The sequence below is a fragment of the Diabrotica virgifera genome, chromosome 3, assembly GCF_917563875.1.
Source record: "Diabrotica virgifera virgifera chromosome 3, PGI_DIABVI_V3a".
Lineage (NCBI taxonomy): Eukaryota > Metazoa > Arthropoda > Insecta > Coleoptera > Chrysomelidae > Diabrotica > Diabrotica virgifera.
In genome coordinates, this window is record NC_065445.1 from 128,399,674 (window position 1) to 128,417,875 (window position 18,202).

Below are 18,202 nucleotides of genomic sequence, written 5' to 3' on the forward strand. Positions count from 1 at the left end.
TGAATAGTATTGTCTTTTAGATAGATAGGTTTTTGTCATTTTACGGAACTTTGGGAAATATATTACAGATTTAAGTTTTAAAAGGAGATGGTTGTAAAGTTTTTTTTTTGGGAATATAGTATAGATTTCTTTACTAACTGAGTGGATGGGATCGGTAAATAAATACCAAAGATTAAATTTATGGTGAAGTAAAGATGATTTGGTCTTGCTGGAAAGACATGAAGGTGTTTCAGAATTAAACAAACCGTTTCTAGAATATATAAAAATACAAGTGTTAAAATTCCGTAATCTATGAAGTAACTTCTGCAACGTGTAGATCTTCTGAGGCTAAACAGATATCTTATTGCTCCTTTTTGCAATTCAAAAATAACATCAAATTGGGCAGCTGTACTACAACCCCAAAAAGGAAGACCATAAAAAACAACGAAAAATACGTTATTTTAGAAGATGCTAAATTGAGTTCCCTTGAGACAGATCTTATTGCATAGCAAGCTGAGGCGAGTTTCTTACTTAACGAATCGATATGAAGGGGCCATTTGAGGTTGCTGGCAAGTTAATGACGCGGGACGCGGAAACTCGTCCAACTTCCACTCTAAAATTTTTCAGAAAGTGTTAGACTCACTCAAATGAAGCAGTTAAGACCATTTTTAAGACTTTTGTAATCATCTTCCGAAAATGACGATGTACTGTGGACTATAAGGATGAGCTCATGAGTAATCCAAAATTTTGCTTACAGAAAGCATTATTATTGATTTGAAAATAAGTTTGTGTAATGTTAGTAGCTCCATGATTGCTGATACACAAGTTTGGTTATGAATTTTAACATTATTTGTTTCAATACAGATTTCAGTCCTTTACATATTATAGATTCTCGTGAATTTTGATATTAAATTCGGGAAACACATTAAACAGCGTTTCTGTTAAACTAATTAACTGATCTTTGCCGAGCCTATGACATTCGAACCCAATTATATAATATTGATTAACTTAGAAATTGGGTACTAGTCATCTTTCTAATTGGAAAATACTGCAGCATTGTGTAGCTGGGTATAAATATTTAAAATTAAAGAAATTTCAACAATTGTAAATATTTTATAAATGTACTTTTAATTGTCTCTAATTATAAAAGACTTAAAACGGGATTTTATCAAATTAAATCATTTGGGGATAATGGACTTTTTATCGCCATTATTCAGCAACATTTGTGTTTGGTAAACAGATGGACATCACAGTTTTATGGACCACGATGTTAGGACATCGAACAGATATAAAAAATATTCATAAACAGGGTGTAACAAAAATACAGGACATAAATTAAATCACATATTCTGGGACAAAAATAGTTCAATTGAACCTAACTTACCTTAGTCCAAATGAGGATACAAAAATAGTTACAGCCCTTTGAAGTTACAAGATAAAAATCGATTTTTTTCGATATATCGAAAACTATTAGAGATTTTTTAATGAAAATGGACATTGGCATTCTTAGTGGCATAGTGGCATTTTTATGGCAGGCACATTTTAAAAATAAATTATAGTTAAATTTGTGCACCTCATAACAATTTTATGGGGTTTTGTTCCCTTAAACCCCACCAAACTTTTTTGTACGTTCCAAATTAAATTATTATTGTGGTACCATTAGTTAAACACAATGTTTTTAAAACTTTTTTGCCTCTTAGTACTTTTTGGAAAAGCTCGTTTTTATCGAGATATTTTGAATATTTGTCAAATCCACCACGAACTTGTATACTGTTGTAGAGACCTGGTAGTAATATGAAATCTATTTTATAAATTACAGTTTGAGGTATATTTTGAACCATATTAGAAAAGAAGCCACATCTCGATAAAAGGTGTCTCATCGAAAAAATACTAAGAGGCAAAAAAGTTTTAAAACATCCTGTTTAACTAATGGTACTTCAATAATAGTTTAATTGGAACGTACACAAACATTTGGGGGGTTTAAAGGAACAGAACCCCCATAAAATTTTTATGTAAACATATTAAAAAAGAAACCGCATCTCAATTAAAACTGGTTTATCGAAAAAATAATAAGAGGCCAAAAAGTTTTAAAAACATTGTGTTTAACTAAAGATACCACAATAATAATTTAATTGGAACGTACAAAATGTTTGGCGGGGCTTAAGGGAACAAAACCCCCATAAAATTTTTATGGGGTGCACAAATTTAACTATAATTTATTTTTAAAATTTTCCTGCCATAAGAATGCCACGTGTCCATTTTCATTAAAAAATCTCTAGTAGTTTTCGATATATCGGAAAAAATCGATTTTTATCGTGTAACTTGAAAGGGCTGTAACGTTTTTGTGTGCATATTTGTACTAAGGTAAGTTAGCTTCATGCTAATGTACCGTTTTTCTAGCCTCCAAGGAAATCAACATTACGAACACATTTATCTTAAAAAATATACATTTTTAAACAGTTTTATGATTGCTACATTTTTATATACCTTATAGTCTAAGAGCTAGAGCCGAAAAATCATCGTCATAAGTAATATGGAGTTTGGCATGTGAAATGTGTCTATTGTATATTGATAATTATGACCCCTTTCAGGCTTACACCTCAGTGGATACAGGAGGTAGCAATAAAGGATGAAAGAGGAAAGTTAGTGTAGTCATTAAAGGTTTTCACAAACTAATTTTTTAAACCTCCATCGATATGCATGAAAATTGGTGACTAGTTAGATCATACCTCAAAAATAAAACTGATTTGGTGCCAACTTACACTTTTACCCTGGGGGTGGATACCACCCCTTCTCGGCGGTAAAAACTATTTTATTAAAAATAACCCCACAAATCCATAGAGGGACACATTTGAAGTAAAATTTGTTATATCATGTTATTAAAATAAATCAATAGTTTTTGAGTTATTAAAGATAAAAGATTTGTCTGTTTAAGAGCACATGCGTGAAGTTACGGATGATAAAAAGAACATATTAATTAATTGTATCTTACTAAAGTATTATTTTTATATTATTTCGATATTATAAATTTAGCAAGTGTATTCGAATATATCAAAAGTACCCATTATTGGACACCCCCAGTTTCTGAATATATTCAGTTTATATTGATAGAAAAAATTCTAAATATCGAAATAATATAAAAATAATATTTTACTAACATACAATTAATTAATATGTTCTTTTTATCATCCGTAACTTCACGCATGTGCTCTTAAATAGACAAATCTTTGATCTTTAATAACTCAAAAATATTGATTTATTTTAATAACATGATATAACAAATTTTACTTAAAATTTGTCCCTCTATCGATTTATGTGGTTATTTTTAATAAAATAGTTCTCACCCCCGAAAAGGGGTGGTATCCACCCCCAGGGTAAAAGTGCAAGTTGGCACCAAATCAGTTTTATTTCTTGAGGTATGCTCTAACTAGTCACCAATTTTCATGCAAATCGATGGAGGTTTAACAAAATAGGAGGTGAAAACCTTTAATGACTACACTAACTTTCCCCTTTTATCCCTTATTGCTACTTCCTGTATCCACTGAGGTGTCAGCCTGAAAGGGGTCATACTTATCAATATACAATAGACACATTTCACATGCCAAACTCCATAATACATATGACGATGATTTTTCGGCTCTAGCTCTCCATCTATTATAATCTATTGAATTTAACAATAATTAAAAATTAGTGAACATCCCTAATAGGGATGCTAATAAAATAATTGACAAACAAACAAACTCAAAAACTCATACACATAAACAAACAAACTCATACACACGCATTAGGCTTTAAGTTACTAGACTATAATTACTTGTTTTTACAGGAAAGGCTGTTGTGGCACTTAGAATTACAAAAAACGCTTAATTTTTTGCATTTGTAGCATTTTAAATTGCATTGGCCACTACAATTTCAATGGCGGAATCCTTAACTGCCTAAATTCAAATCTTTACGAACGCATTCACTGAGACTTATTTTAGTATCAGGCGCTACATTGACTGAAATAAGTGTTTCCTTGCAGGTGGTAAATTCGTTTCTTGCATGAAGTTGGTTTAAAATACCATGCTTATTGCCTAGATTGTATAGCTTTTCATCTATAACGGAACTAATAATGGCAATCATGTTTCGGATATCGGCTTTAGCTCTATCAACTTCTGGAATTCGTACTCGAACACTTTGACCCACTTTTTCAACAGGGAATCTATTATCAGAATGCTTTAACTTTCTGTCAGATTCTTTTATAAGTGACTGTTTAGCAAGATGCCGAGTCTTCTGAATTTTCTTTTGAAGTTTTGTCAATTGCAGTGCCATCTTTTTCGTCTAACTCTTTTTCTTTAACGCCAATACTGGCATTGTCAAGGATGTTTTTAATCCTACTTTAGCCTTATGTATTTAATACATTAAATAGTGTATTGCCCAGTGGCCGCTTCTGATTACAGATTGACTAAAGCGCTGGTTTCCTCGAAAGCGGTGCCGACAAACTACGACCGTAACACTGCGATGAATGACGTCATAAAACACTGCATCATGCAAGATGATAGCGGTGGTTTTCAAGGATGCGTTGGAAGCCGCCGCTTGCTGAGTTTGCACATTCCATTGCCGCAGTGAAGAACCTTGAATTTTTCACCGTAATCTGACGTTATTCATCGCAGTGCTACGGTCGCTGTTTGTCGGTGCCGCTTTCGAGGAAACTAGCGCTTAACACTGTGGTATGCGCTATGCGCCGTATTTAACTTGGGTATTTTACAGTGACTAATAAACCTCCCTACACTCCGCAAACTTCTACGCACTTAACGGTATTGCAATTTATGGGGTATTCCCATCTCGGCTCACTATAATCCTTTAGTCCTTTATGATACCCCAGGTACATTTTAAAAACCCCCAAGTCGGCTCGAAGATTAACAGGTAGGTATTAGCATTGATTAATAACTACAGGAATATTTATAATCAATGGTATTAGTACCATATTAGGGGTTCTTTGCGAATTTAAGAAACAGTTTCTCTTGGTTGGAAATGTTGGTCGTGGAATCGCTTTCACTACTGATACATAGGATAAAGTTTGGTTAGATGTTTGAAACATATTGACTGTTTGAGTATCTTCTACGCCACTGCTCATGTAGTCAAAAGCAATTACGCTTTTAGCTTGAAATTATACCTAATTTAGCTTCTATGTATTATGGTAAAGGCTCAGCTTTTTATCTGTTTTACAATAAAAATAGATTGCCGATTGTAAAGCGATCTTGTTTAAATTTTTCTTCTGTTTTTAACAGGTGAAACAAAAAATAAACCTCAACTAATAATGACTGATTTATACATACATCTGTTTCGAGTTGAAGGTACACTAATATCACTAACAACCCCTTAGGGTATAAAAACATATATTTATTGCCCTTGATACATAAATAACTAGTTTTACAATGAGATGTAAAATTATTTGATATATGGTAACAATTAATATCCGATGAGCCGAGCTGGTATATTTTATATCGGGCAGTTTTAATCCTTGCGCCGACTTGGGACATTTTTAAAGAACTACCTGTTTCTTGGGCCGAGATAGACACTGCCCCAGTTTATCACATCTACCCTTCTAATCCGGGATTTATTAATAATTACCGGTCGATGTGATTAATTCGGGCATATTTATTACTTTTACTTCGCTATTCGGTTTGTATTAATAATAACCGGTAATTATTAATAATTTCCAATTAATCATACTAACCGTAATATATATATATATTATAAACTGTAGGATTTTACCACCCATACTAGACATTAAAGTAGACAGTGCAACAAGTGAAGGGTCTACTACTGTATAGTATAAGCCCAACGTACCAGTGTGTCTAGTATCGTGGCGGTTAATGTATATCTAAAACACTATTAATGTAGAGATAATTTTTTTTTGTGGAACATCCAAAAAAGTTAAATTTCCTCCCAAATGGATGGAACATCAAAATTTAAAAGGGAAAAATCTGTGTGTTCATATTTTTTTGTTAAAATGGCGATCACTTTAAAAAAACTTAATACTGCTTGTAACTTTGATATTATAATGATTCCTAGAGACTACTGAAATATTTTTTGCAGTTAATTTTATCTACTTTTAAGAACCACTTCGAGTCAAGGGGGCATCGGTATTAAGCAAAAATAATTTGCAAATTTTTTAAACGCTTTTCGTATCTGTTTTCGCATAGCAGTTGGAAAAGTCGTATAATGTTAATTAAAATAAAGTTTATTAACAAAATATTTATTTTTTAAAAACCCATTTTAAGGACCTTGATATTGTGTTTGGCAGAGTTGGCAGTTAGATTTGTACAGTGTGTTAACCTTACCGAATTTCGCGTAAAGTATTTTATTTTAACGATTTTCGAAAAATTCTTAATGCCGGGTACGTCAGCAGCCAAATGTCCAAGGCTAGGAACTGACATTGTCCACAACTCATTGAAGAAGCTAAGGCCAAGGAAAAAGAACCAAGTTCGTCTCTAATTCTATTGGTGCAGATGGAAAAAATAGTCGAATTATTATATTCATTTAAGAAAGCTAAGAAAAACTTGTATATCAAATATTAATCTAAAAAATAATAACGTTTCATTAAAATAAACCATAATAAAAAAAATTGTGCCAAACAACAATGTTTGCCATTTTCTTATTAATAAAGATACGTGTAAAATCGGGTTTCAAAATACAGGGTGTAACAAAAATACAGGTCATAAATTAAACCACATATTCTGGCACCAAAAATAGTTCGAATGAACCTAACTTACCTTAGTACAAATATGCACATAAAAAAAGTTACAGCCCTTTGAAGTTACAAAATGAAAATCGATTTTTTCGAATATATCGAAAACTATTTGAGATTTTTTATTGAAAATGGACATGTGGCATTCTTATGGCAGGAACATCTTAAAGAAAAGTTATAGTAAAATTTGTGTACCCCATAAAATTTTTATGGGGATTTTGTTCCCTTAAACCCCCCCAAACTTTTGTGTACGTCTCAATTAAATTATTATTGTGGTACCATTAGTTCAATGCAATATTATTAAAACTTTTTTGCCTTTTAGTATTTTTTCGATAAGGCAGTTTTTATCGAGTTGAGGCTTATTTTTCAATATGTTTACATAAAAATTTTATGGGGGTTTTGTTCTTTTAAACCCTCCAAATGTTTGTGTACGTTCCAATTAAAATATTACTGCGGTACCATTAGTTAAACACAGTGTTTTTAAAACTTTTTTGCCTCCTTGTATTTTTTCGAAAAGGCACCTTTTATCGAGATGTGACTTCTTTTTTAATATGGTTCAAAATATCCCTAAAAATGTAAATCATAAAATAAATGTTCATATTATTACCAAGTCTCCATAATCGTACTAAACCATATACAAATATGTGGTGGATTTGAGAAATATTCTAAATATCTCGATAAAAACTGACTTTTCGAAAAAGTACTGAGAGGAAAAAAAGTTTTAAAAATATTGTGTTTAACTAATGGTACTACAATAATAATTGAATTGGAACGTACACAAAAGTTTGGGGGGGATTTAAAGGAACAAACCCCCCATAAAATTTTTATGGTGTGTCCAAATTTCACTATAATTTTTTCTTAAGATGATACTGCCATAAGAATGCCACATGTCCATTTTCAATAAAAAATCTCAAATAGTTTTCGATACATTCGAAAAAATCGATTTTCATTTTGTAATTTAAAAGGGGTGTAACTTTTTTTATGTGCACATTTGTACTAAGGTAAGTTAGGTTCAATCGAATTATTTTTGGACCCAGAATATGTGATTAATTTTATGACCTGTATTTTTTTTACACCCTGTATAATTGGTAATATTTTATTTAAAAATATATAGATATTTTTACCAGCTTTGGGGATCGATCCCCGTCCTTCTACGCGAAGGTCAGACAATCTACTGCCCGAGCTATCCTGAGCTATGTATGCATATAAATATAGTATAGTTCTTTTTTCCCAGTGATAGAATCAACATCAAGAATCGCAACAAGTAAATCTTCGTATGACTATGGAGACTCAGGTCATTTTGAAGAATGTATCCAATTACAATCAAAAGAAGATCATATTAAAGGAAAATACTGTATTGCCGATATTACATATCAATATATGAATTTTACATCAGAAGAAAATCCGGTAAGTAAAATATCTTGTAAAACTTTCCTGCATACTTTTTTTAATCTATAGCTGCGCAACGTCTAGTAAGTAATCTTGAATTGGAACAATTAATTGGAGATTTTGTTACTCACAAACAGTTATGTTACTGGGCGTCTCGCCTAGATCTCCTTTGGTCTTCCATTGCTATTCCTTTCAGTAACGAACAAACCAACAATTTTCATATTGGGCAATTAACATTTCGACGTTGGACATATTATCTGAACCATATTAACCAATAATCTCTTATTTTGACATCAATTAATGCCACTAGACTTTCACTAAAATATTTTTTCCACCTACCTCTACCGAAAGTATACTTTTCCTGACCTGATTGTAGAGAGCATCCCTAGGGAGGAAAAGTAAAAGTGACGTCATGGTATTTCATTCATGAATTATAACTTATTGGCGCCCTGTACAATATCTATTTTCTAATACGTAAGTATCTAACTTTTATTCTGTATAAAATGAGGTGTGTTCGTTGGAGAATTAAGTAACGAAACTACTGAAGGAAATGCACAAATTTATTGAGATGTTAACAGTTAGAGATACAAAACGATACTGAATTCCAAATTAATGAATACAAAATGTCTTAAAACCTCTCACAGTCCTGGCACATGTCATTGACAACTCTAAATCATCAGCGTGGGTGTTTCTAATCTCCGCTGTAGTCTAGATATGAGAATAAAAACGCACACAGTGGCGTGCTCGCCATAACATCTATACATTTTAACGTTTATTTATAAAACACCCTGTATTTTGCAGAATGGTAAAAAACAGTAAATTGTTATTTTGATTTAACAATGTTTACATTAATAATTTGACTTATATTTGGCAGTTGACAGTTATATTGTACCTACTTGATAGTTTTAGTTCTAATAAATTTTGTTGGTTAGTTACATAAATAAATTATGTAAAAATGAAAAAATGACTTGTTATTTGAGGAACGTGGAAAAACCATATGTATAACATGGGAGTAAAGTGCATTTTCCTCCTTTGAATGATTTCCTCCCATTTCCTCCCTTGAAACTTCATTATCGGGAGGAAAAGTAGCACTTTCCTCCCTTGTTATACAAATTAGCTATAATTTTATCCACTCATCCATATAAACATTCTGATTTCCGTCACATGCATTCGTTGTATAATTTGAATATTTCTGTCACACAATACACCACTCGCTTCATATCCATCTATTTTCTTATTATTCTGTAATACTAATATTAGGTGATTAATGCCTCGTTGCACCAACTGATCTTAAGCTTAAGACGTGCTTTAAGGTCAGCTTACGAAACATACGCATTGAACCATTGAGTCTTAGAATAATTTTCAGCATGCCGCAATAGATTGCCACGTGGATTGCTTAGATAAGAATCGAAAATAATGCAACGTAAATGAGACCTAAGGCGGCTCTATCTATAAGCTGAGCTGGGCTAAGCTGGAGCTTAAGATTTGTTGGTGCAACCAGCCATTAACCTATTATTTTCCAAAATTATTTTAAAATCTAAAATTAGAAATATATTTTTACGAACTGTATTTTTAAATAACTAAACATTCCAGCTACCCTACTTTTTTCCTAATAAATTCTAAACCTTTTTCATACGAACTTGTCTTCAATGTTCCTGTTTTTGTTCTAAATACATACCTTTCAGTGTTTCTCACTAACACTACATTATAAGCATACATTAAGCACCAGGGAATGTTTCCCTATAGTTTTCCTCTTATCCGATTTAACACTAATAACGACGAATACGGAGCCCTAGTGCAATCTTACTTTCATATGAATTTTAGCTCTTTCCTCCTACCACTGTTCTTGCACTAGGGGTTACTCCCTCATTACGTATTTCACAATATACACATATTGTCCAGGAACTCCTTTCTTATGGAACTTTCACCACAAAATCTATCGATAAACTCGTCATATGCTTTCTCAAAATCGATGAATATCATATGCGCTTTTTTTCTTTTTCCTACATTTTACTGCAGCTGCCTTGTAATGAGCGTTGTATCTGTTGTTGATCTGCCTTGCATAAAACTGAACTGATTGTCTGATATCTCGGTTTCTTCATCGAAATTTACGGGTCTATCATTACCCCTTCAATATTTTCATGGAATGACAATCTAGTTTGATGGCCATATAGTTCGTGAATTGTTTTAGTTCTCGTTAGTTTTTGTAAACAGATATGGCTTCTCCATTTGATTAAATAAACCTGTTAGCCAACTCGTTCCTATCTGTCTTAAAGCTATCCAAACTCCCCAGGAATATCATCTGGTTCATCTACCTTACTTCCCTTTATTTTTTTTAGGTGTCTGAATGACTTCTTTGTTTGTTGTTTTAATGATCATATCTTTTATCCATTCTATTTTTCAAACCCATTTAGCGCCAAAGGTGCGAAAACGCACCATTTTTTTGTAGATTTTTTTTTGAGAATTCGTTAATGTTTTTAAATTTTTGTATTTTTAAGCAGCCAGAAAATATAAGTGTAACTAAATTTAATTCTGTTTAATTTCCAAACTCATGCTTTCATCACAAAAATATTTTCTAAATGTCCGACATTTTCAATCCTTCGACACAACTTTATTTTTACTGTAATAATTTTATTGGCATACCACTTTTGTGGTCAAATAAATTAAAACATTATTTTTTTAACCTATTTGTACACCAATTGTTATAAAAATACAAAAAAAAAATTTCCGAGTCATCAAATCTCGTGTTTGAAAATAATGGTTCGATAACGAACCATTGGCGGAAGTCGACATATAATCCTGTCTGATCAGGAATTTTTATCTATTTATCTACGTTTTTAAATTACCTTTTCCCATTTGGATTTTATTTTACTAATTTTTTTATTTCTAACCCTCAACTATTTTAAATTTAGGCTATACCATAACATTTTCCATAAGTTTTCATTGTTTTCAGGTTCTCTTAAAAGACTTAACATTAAGAATCACAGGGGGAATGCACATGCTTAGATTTCCAACACGAGCAGTTTGTCTTCCAAGTAACTGCTCTGATGCAGATGCTGGTTTTATAATGAAAAAACTGCAATACTCCAATACCACTATAAAGTCTCTTATGTGCCAAACTAAAGAGGAAGTTTATGAACCATTGGATCGCAATGCGTATGTGGGAATGTGAGTATACAATATTGAATTCTTTAACTTTTCTCTAACCAAATATTTACATTTCGCCTCACCTACTTTAGTATTTAAATAACTTTCACAACTATATTAGTCCAGGGCGCATCTGTTTTAAGATGGACGTTGAAAGGTGATTCAAATTTTTTTGCATAAATGCAATGTAATAATAATTGAGTTATTCTCCCACTCAAAAAGGTCCGGAACATTGTTTAAATAATCAAAATGTCAAAAAACGAAGGAAAAATTCGAATTTTTGATTCGTTTTTTGATTATAACCTTAAAAGTATTCATTTCCGAGAAAAGTTGCACTAACATAAAAGTTGCGTAATTAAATTTCCTACAATATAGGATTGGTTAAAACTTTTTAAAAATTGTCACTCTTGTTACAAAATAGCAATAATTGCAAAAAAACCATCAAAAAACAAGTATTTGCATTTTACGTTTTTCAACCATTTATGCTACACTTAAGACCTTTGTATTTTACACAGAAAAACTATATGATAAAATAAAACAATAGTATAAAGTTTAAGATCGGTTTAGCAGATTTTACAAAATAAATTTTGCAATCCAGGTTTAGCTAAAAAAATTCATTTTTTCAAAATGTTGCAGGACTGAAAACAAAGCAGAGAGTAAGTTGAATTTTTTTGCATAGAGAAGAGTACCGTACCTTTTACTTGCAATTTTTAGAATTAAAATCGATTAACTACCACGGCGTCAAGATTTTTTTTTAATAAACATTAATTTTTGGTGCTACGCGCAGGACAGCGGTGTTAGATTCACACAAGTTGATTTTCACCAAAATTTCTTCCAATCTTTATCTAATATATTATTTTCTTGCTCTATATTTTGTTGTATTTTAATATTTTAATTCTAAAAAAATCAAACTAATTTGATTATTGTTTTGTGAAATTATGTTTAAATAATTGCATATGTTTAAAAATAATAAACTTTTATTCTCTAACTTTTATTCATATTTATATATGAACAAAGAAGGAAGCTAAAAAATTGCTAAAAAAAGTGTTATTTCAAAGGACAGTGTACGTGTTTTTATTTTGCAATAAACAAATTTATTTATATATGTATGGAAATATACTAAAAATTAAAATATATTAATCATTATCAAAGGTCATTGGAATGCCCAATCAGCGCACACTATCCGCTGTCCTTCGCGTAGCACCAAAAATTAATGTTTATTTAAAAAATTTCTGACGCCGTGGTGGCCAATCGATTTTAAATTTGAAAATTGCCAATCAAAGGTACAGTATTGTTCTATATGCAAAAAAAAATTTAACTTGCTGACTGCTTTATTTTCAGTCCTGTAACATTTTGAAAAAATGAATTTTTTTTGCGAAAGCTGGATTGCAAAATTTATTTTGCAAAATCTGTTGACTCGATCTTAATATAATTCACAGTATTTTTTTACTACATCATATAGATTTTCTGGATAAAATATGAAGGTCCTAAGTGTATCATAAGAAAAATATAAAATGCGAATACGTGCTTTTTTATGTTTTTTTCGAAATTATTGCTATTTTGCAACAAGGATGACAATTTTTAAAAATTAAAAAAATCCTATATTATAGGAAATTTAATTGCACAACTTTTATGTTGGTAAAACTTTTCTCAGAAATGAATACTTTTAAAGATATAATCAAAAAACAAAGAAAGAAATCGAATTTTTCCTTCATTTTTTGATATTATTGATTCTTTAAACAATGTTCCGGGCCTTTTTGAGTGGGAGGATAACGCAAATATTATTATTTGAGTTATTTTCAAGCAATTTCTGCAAAAAAATTTGAGTTACCTCTCAACGTCCAAATGTACTAATATTTTTACAGATGCGCCCGGGGCTATATACATATTATAAGAATGAAGTGCTGATCATTCTGATCTTCTTCTTTACGTGCCACCTCCGCGACGGAGGTTGGCAATCATCACTGCTCTTCTGTTGGCAACAATCATTCTTATACACATCATTAATCTTTCTGATAGAGGAATTGCATCCACCAAAATTCCGACTTCTTTTGGATGGCTCTGCTAATTGTCGCTTCCAGAATAGTATAGCATCCCATATCCCATTGCTTGTGGGGCATTTACCATTACCTGGCCATCTGACCTTACTAATTCCTAAAATTTTGTTTTTGAGTCTGGACATTTCTGTATCTAAATTATATAATTTATTACCTTAAATAAGTCTGCCAGGGACTGAGGGCCTTACCTTGTATTTCTGAGTAAAGAACATAATTTCTTCCAGGCACCAGGAGATTGGTAGATAATTATGGCTCACGTGATCAGGGTTGCAATCCTAAATTAGATCTGTTTCCTACCGGCAAGGTAAAAGGGTATCTACCAGATACAAGCGCACTGTACATGAAAGAAAGATATGTAGAATGTTACTTCATCATTCAATCTTCACTTGTCCACAGCTGGACATAGATCTCCCTCATAATTTTTCATCTATTCTGATCTTGTGTCTCTTTCATCCAATTCCTATGACAAAGTTTTAGATCATCAGTCCAACGTGTTGGTGGACGACCTCTGCTTCAGTAGGCATCATCTCTCAGACTCCATTCCAGTATCCGCTTTGTCCAGCCATTATCTGTCATTCGAGCAACGTGACCTGACTAGCTCCATTTTAGTGTTGCTACTCTACTGCATCAGCCACTCCTGACCTTTGTCGTAGCTGGCGGTTTGGGATCTTGTCTCGTAGTGGAACGCACAACATAGAACGCTCCATCTCCCTTTGAGACACACATCTTATGCACTGTTCACCTTGTCATAGTCAACGTTTTCGCACCGTAAGTCAACATTGGAAAATCACAGTGATTAAAGGTTTTTCTTTTAATGCATATTGGTGTGTCAGACGAGTTTAATGATAATTATGAGTTTATTTATTATTTTAAATTGGAAATAAGCCACAATTTAACTTAAAAAATGATTTTATTAACATTTCAACTTCCACTTCGGACTTCGTTGTCAAAACAATAACTAAATTGCCGATATGAATGAGCCAGGGTAAATTAAATTATTAGAAGGAGACTAAGTTTCCACTCTAATTGCATATAAAACAACATAATGTTACTCTACATCCCACCAGACTGAAAACAATGGGAACCTTCTCTGGTTACACCTCCGAGGCTTCTACAATTTGCAAGCCATAACGGATGCTGAGACTAAGCAAGATGAGGGTATTTTACAATTTATAATTCACGTCCCATCTGCTAAGCGCGGTAAAGTTCCAACGAGAATGGTTCCCTTCGTACTCCAATCAGAGTAAATATGTAAATCAAAAATGAATAACCATTTTCAATTTCGTTGCAAAACGAAAATACAGCCGCACCATATTCTAGTCCAATCAGAGAATGCAGTAAGCAAGAGAGCAGCATATGTGCCTCCTGATGAGAGACTAATAAGTTTCGAAACCGGTAGAGGTGCTTTGCTGCACTCTCTGATTGGACTAGAATATGGTGCGGCTGTATTTTCGTTTTGCAACGAAATTGAAAATGGTTATTCATTTTTGATTTACATGTTTACTCTGATTGGAGTACGAAGGGAACCATTCTAGTTGGAACTTTGCCGCGCTGGGCAGATGGGACGTGAATTATAAATTGTAAAATTCCCTCATCTTCCTTAGTCTCAGCATCCGTATCGCTTGCAAATTGTAGAAGCCTCGGAGGTGTAACCAGAGCAGGTTCCCATTGTTTTCAGTCTGGTGGGATGTAGAGTAACATTATGTTGTTTTATATGCCATTAGAGTAAAAACTTAGTCTTTTGCTAGCAGTTTCCGCTAGAACATCTATGCCATTTCGTTCGTTGCAATCCGGGACTGCACGCCGGGGTTTGTTTTGGTTGGATCAGAGAGAGCAGCATATGTGCCTCCTGATGAAAGAATAATAAGTTTCGAAACCGGTAGAGGTGCTTGCTGCACTCTCTGATTGGACTAGAATATGGTGCGGCTGTATTTTCGTTTTGCAACGAAATTGTAAATGGTTATTCATTTTTGATTTACATGGTTACTCTGATTGGAGTACGAAGGGAACCATTATTGTTGGAACTTTACCGCGCTGAGCAGATGGGACGTGAATTATAAATTGTAAAATTCCCTCATCTTCCTTAGTCTCAGTATCCGTATGGCCTGCAAATTATAGATGCCTCGGAGGTGTAACCAGAGAAGGTTCCCATTGTTTTCAGTCTGGTGGGATGTAGAGTAACATTATGTTGTATTATATGCCATTAGAGTAAAAACTTAGTCTTTTGCTAGCAGTTTCCGCTAGGACATCTATGCTATTTCGTTCGTTGCAATCCGGGACTGCACGCCGGGGTTTGTTTTGGTTGGATCAGAGAGAGCAGCATATGTGCCTCCTGATGAGAGAATAATAAGTTTCGAAACCGGTAGAGGTGCTTGCTGCACTCTCTGACTGGACTAGAATATGGTGCGGCTGTATTTTCGTTTGGCCACGAAATTGAAAATGGTTATTTATTTTTAAAATATTAGAAGAGTTTTTTTACTAAGGACCATTTTTGTTTAATTTATTAATATTTTGTATTTTGACAACGACGTCCTAAGTGGAAGTCCAAATGTTAATAAAACCGTTCTTAATAAAATCGTTTTAGTAGTTCTAGCACAATCTCCAAGGCTAACTTTACCTTTCATGTATTACAATGTTTTGGGCCTATATCTGTTATCCACAAATAATTATCATGTATTCTTATCCATTAGGACTAATAAGTCCGATATTATCGGACATATTACCATTATTTTTCTTGTAGTCTTTGTTACATGATGTTTTCTTGATGTTTTTACATAATGTTTTTAACAGGTATATTTCTAGGTACAGACAACCTTTATTTAAAAAAATTAATCAAATAAACATATTATTATAGAAAACATGTTATCTGCATTTAAATCTTATTTTTTTTAGAGTAATAATAGTGTTAATTGCTATCGTGGTTTTTCTTGCAACAATGTACGATCTTTACTGCCAGAAATATACGCAAGGTAAGAATTCTCTTTCAATATAATTGAACCCTGCATCGTTTTCTTTCTCATAATCCTTAGTGTCCTTCAGGGCGTTGGATGTCGGGTTCGGCCTCTTATCCATTTCTTCCATGCGCTTTTATTGGTGGCCAGGTTCTTCATCTCTTATACTCATTTCTCTCCTTTCACCTATATCCTGGATCTGGTCCAAGAAGACATGGAGTCTTCCTCGGCCTTCCCTTTTTTTTAGTTTGTTTCCCATTTTGTTTCCATGTACCTTCTTTGTTAGTCTGTTTTGTTCCATTCTTTGTCTGTGGCCAAAACAGCTCATTTGTTTATTTTCGATTTTCCTCATTACAGGTTCTTGTTCCAGCTCACTCACTTTTGCACAATCCATGTTTGCGCACCATAATAATATGTCATTATCGTATTTACTATAATACTGTTACATACTCCGAGTTGAATATCTCCATTGTTAGGTTTTGTATAGCCCAATTGTTCCGAGTATATATTTCTCCATTTATTTTTAGTAGGTTATAGGTTAGGAAAGCCCTGTAGTCTTTTATTTCTAGCTAATTTCAGTTGGTGGATCATAAATTTCCTTTGCTGTTTTAATGCTTTTGGGTAATCTTCTCTAATGTATTTCTATTATTTTGGTTTCTTACTCTATGGATATTCTGTGTTTCCTCATTTTCGTCAATTGAAATGTTCATTTTACTGCTAATTTATTTGATTTTATGACTCAAGATTTCTCTATTTTAATTTGCTGTTTCATCTACACCATGTATAACACTGGTTATCTTTCTTATTTTTTTCTTTATCTCCTCTTTGATTTCCAGGTTTTCCCTCTTAATCAATTCATTTTCTAATTTTAGCTGATTTAGTTCGATTGATACAGCATCTATTTTATTTTCTACCCTTATCTCTCTCTCTCTCTCTCTCTCTCTCTCTCTCTCTCTCTCTCTCTCTCTCTCTCTCTCTCTCTCTACCATTTTTTAAAAGTTTTTCCAATATTTCTTCCATGACGATGTATTTGTTTGTACCTTTTCCTACACGACTACTCAACAATAAAGGTTTATCCCAATTCAATCCAATTCCTTGAGTGGATAAATGTAGTTTGTCCAGATTTTAAGTTAATAATTGTACTACTAATTGAATTAGGTTTATGAAAAAAAATTAATAGCTATGATGAATCAATAATGTAGTATCACGTAGACATTCTATTTGATCAAACTTAGTTTCACCAATCAACCAGTTTACGTTTTCCTTAATAATTACTAAAAATAATTTGTTTTAAAAATATGTTTTAGAAAGGGGTAAACCAGGTCTGGTAGCTTTTTCGGTATATACTAATGGCAAAAAACTTCTCCAAACAAGTAACAATCGAACATCATCTCTTGATTGTTTAGATGGAATTAGAGTACTTAGTATGATATGGGTCATGACTTTTCACATGTATGTAAAATACATAGCAGTGCCAGTTTTTAACTCAAAAGAATCAATACAGGTAAACTTATTTAGTATATTTTTAAGAAAAATTTTTTAACAAAATATTGTTCGGAAGGTATTTCCTTGTAGAAATAGAAACGTAAAAAAGCCCCTATTCCCATTAAAAAAAATCATCGATACATCATCCCGCCCAGATGGATAAAGTGACTAGTATGACATATTTGCCAAAAACTAATAATTTATAAATAGAAATAGACCTGTTCCGGGATTTGACCCGTATAAAAAAATTATTTTATTCCAGAATTTTGCCCCCTCACTATTATATGATTTGCTATAAGCAAAAAGCGTTAAGTCTAAAGATGTAACGTCTGGGAATGGGACAAAAACGGTGGCCCCTTCAAATTAAAATATTTTATTTTCGAAAGGTGTAAAATATGTTTTAGATGAAATAGTTTTCATCCTAATAGCAATATTAATAATATTTACAATTATTAAAATAT

General features: G+C 32.5%; 1 protein-coding gene across 1 annotated transcript in view; it reads left to right on the forward strand.

Annotated features, from left to right (window-relative positions):
* LOC126881308 (nose resistant to fluoxetine protein 6-like) overlaps window positions 1–18,202 on the forward strand; it is a 105,872-nt gene that overhangs the window by 22,440 nt on the left and 65,230 nt on the right. Inside the window, exons 2-5 of the mRNA XM_050645515.1 lie at window positions 7,947–8,119; window positions 11,055–11,269; window positions 16,198–16,274; window positions 17,564–17,760. Coding sequence (XP_050501472.1) covers window positions 7,947–8,119; window positions 11,055–11,269; window positions 16,198–16,274; window positions 17,564–17,760 — 662 coding nt within the window. The remainder of the gene's footprint in view (window positions 1–7,946; window positions 8,120–11,054; window positions 11,270–16,197; window positions 16,275–17,563; window positions 17,761–18,202) is intronic.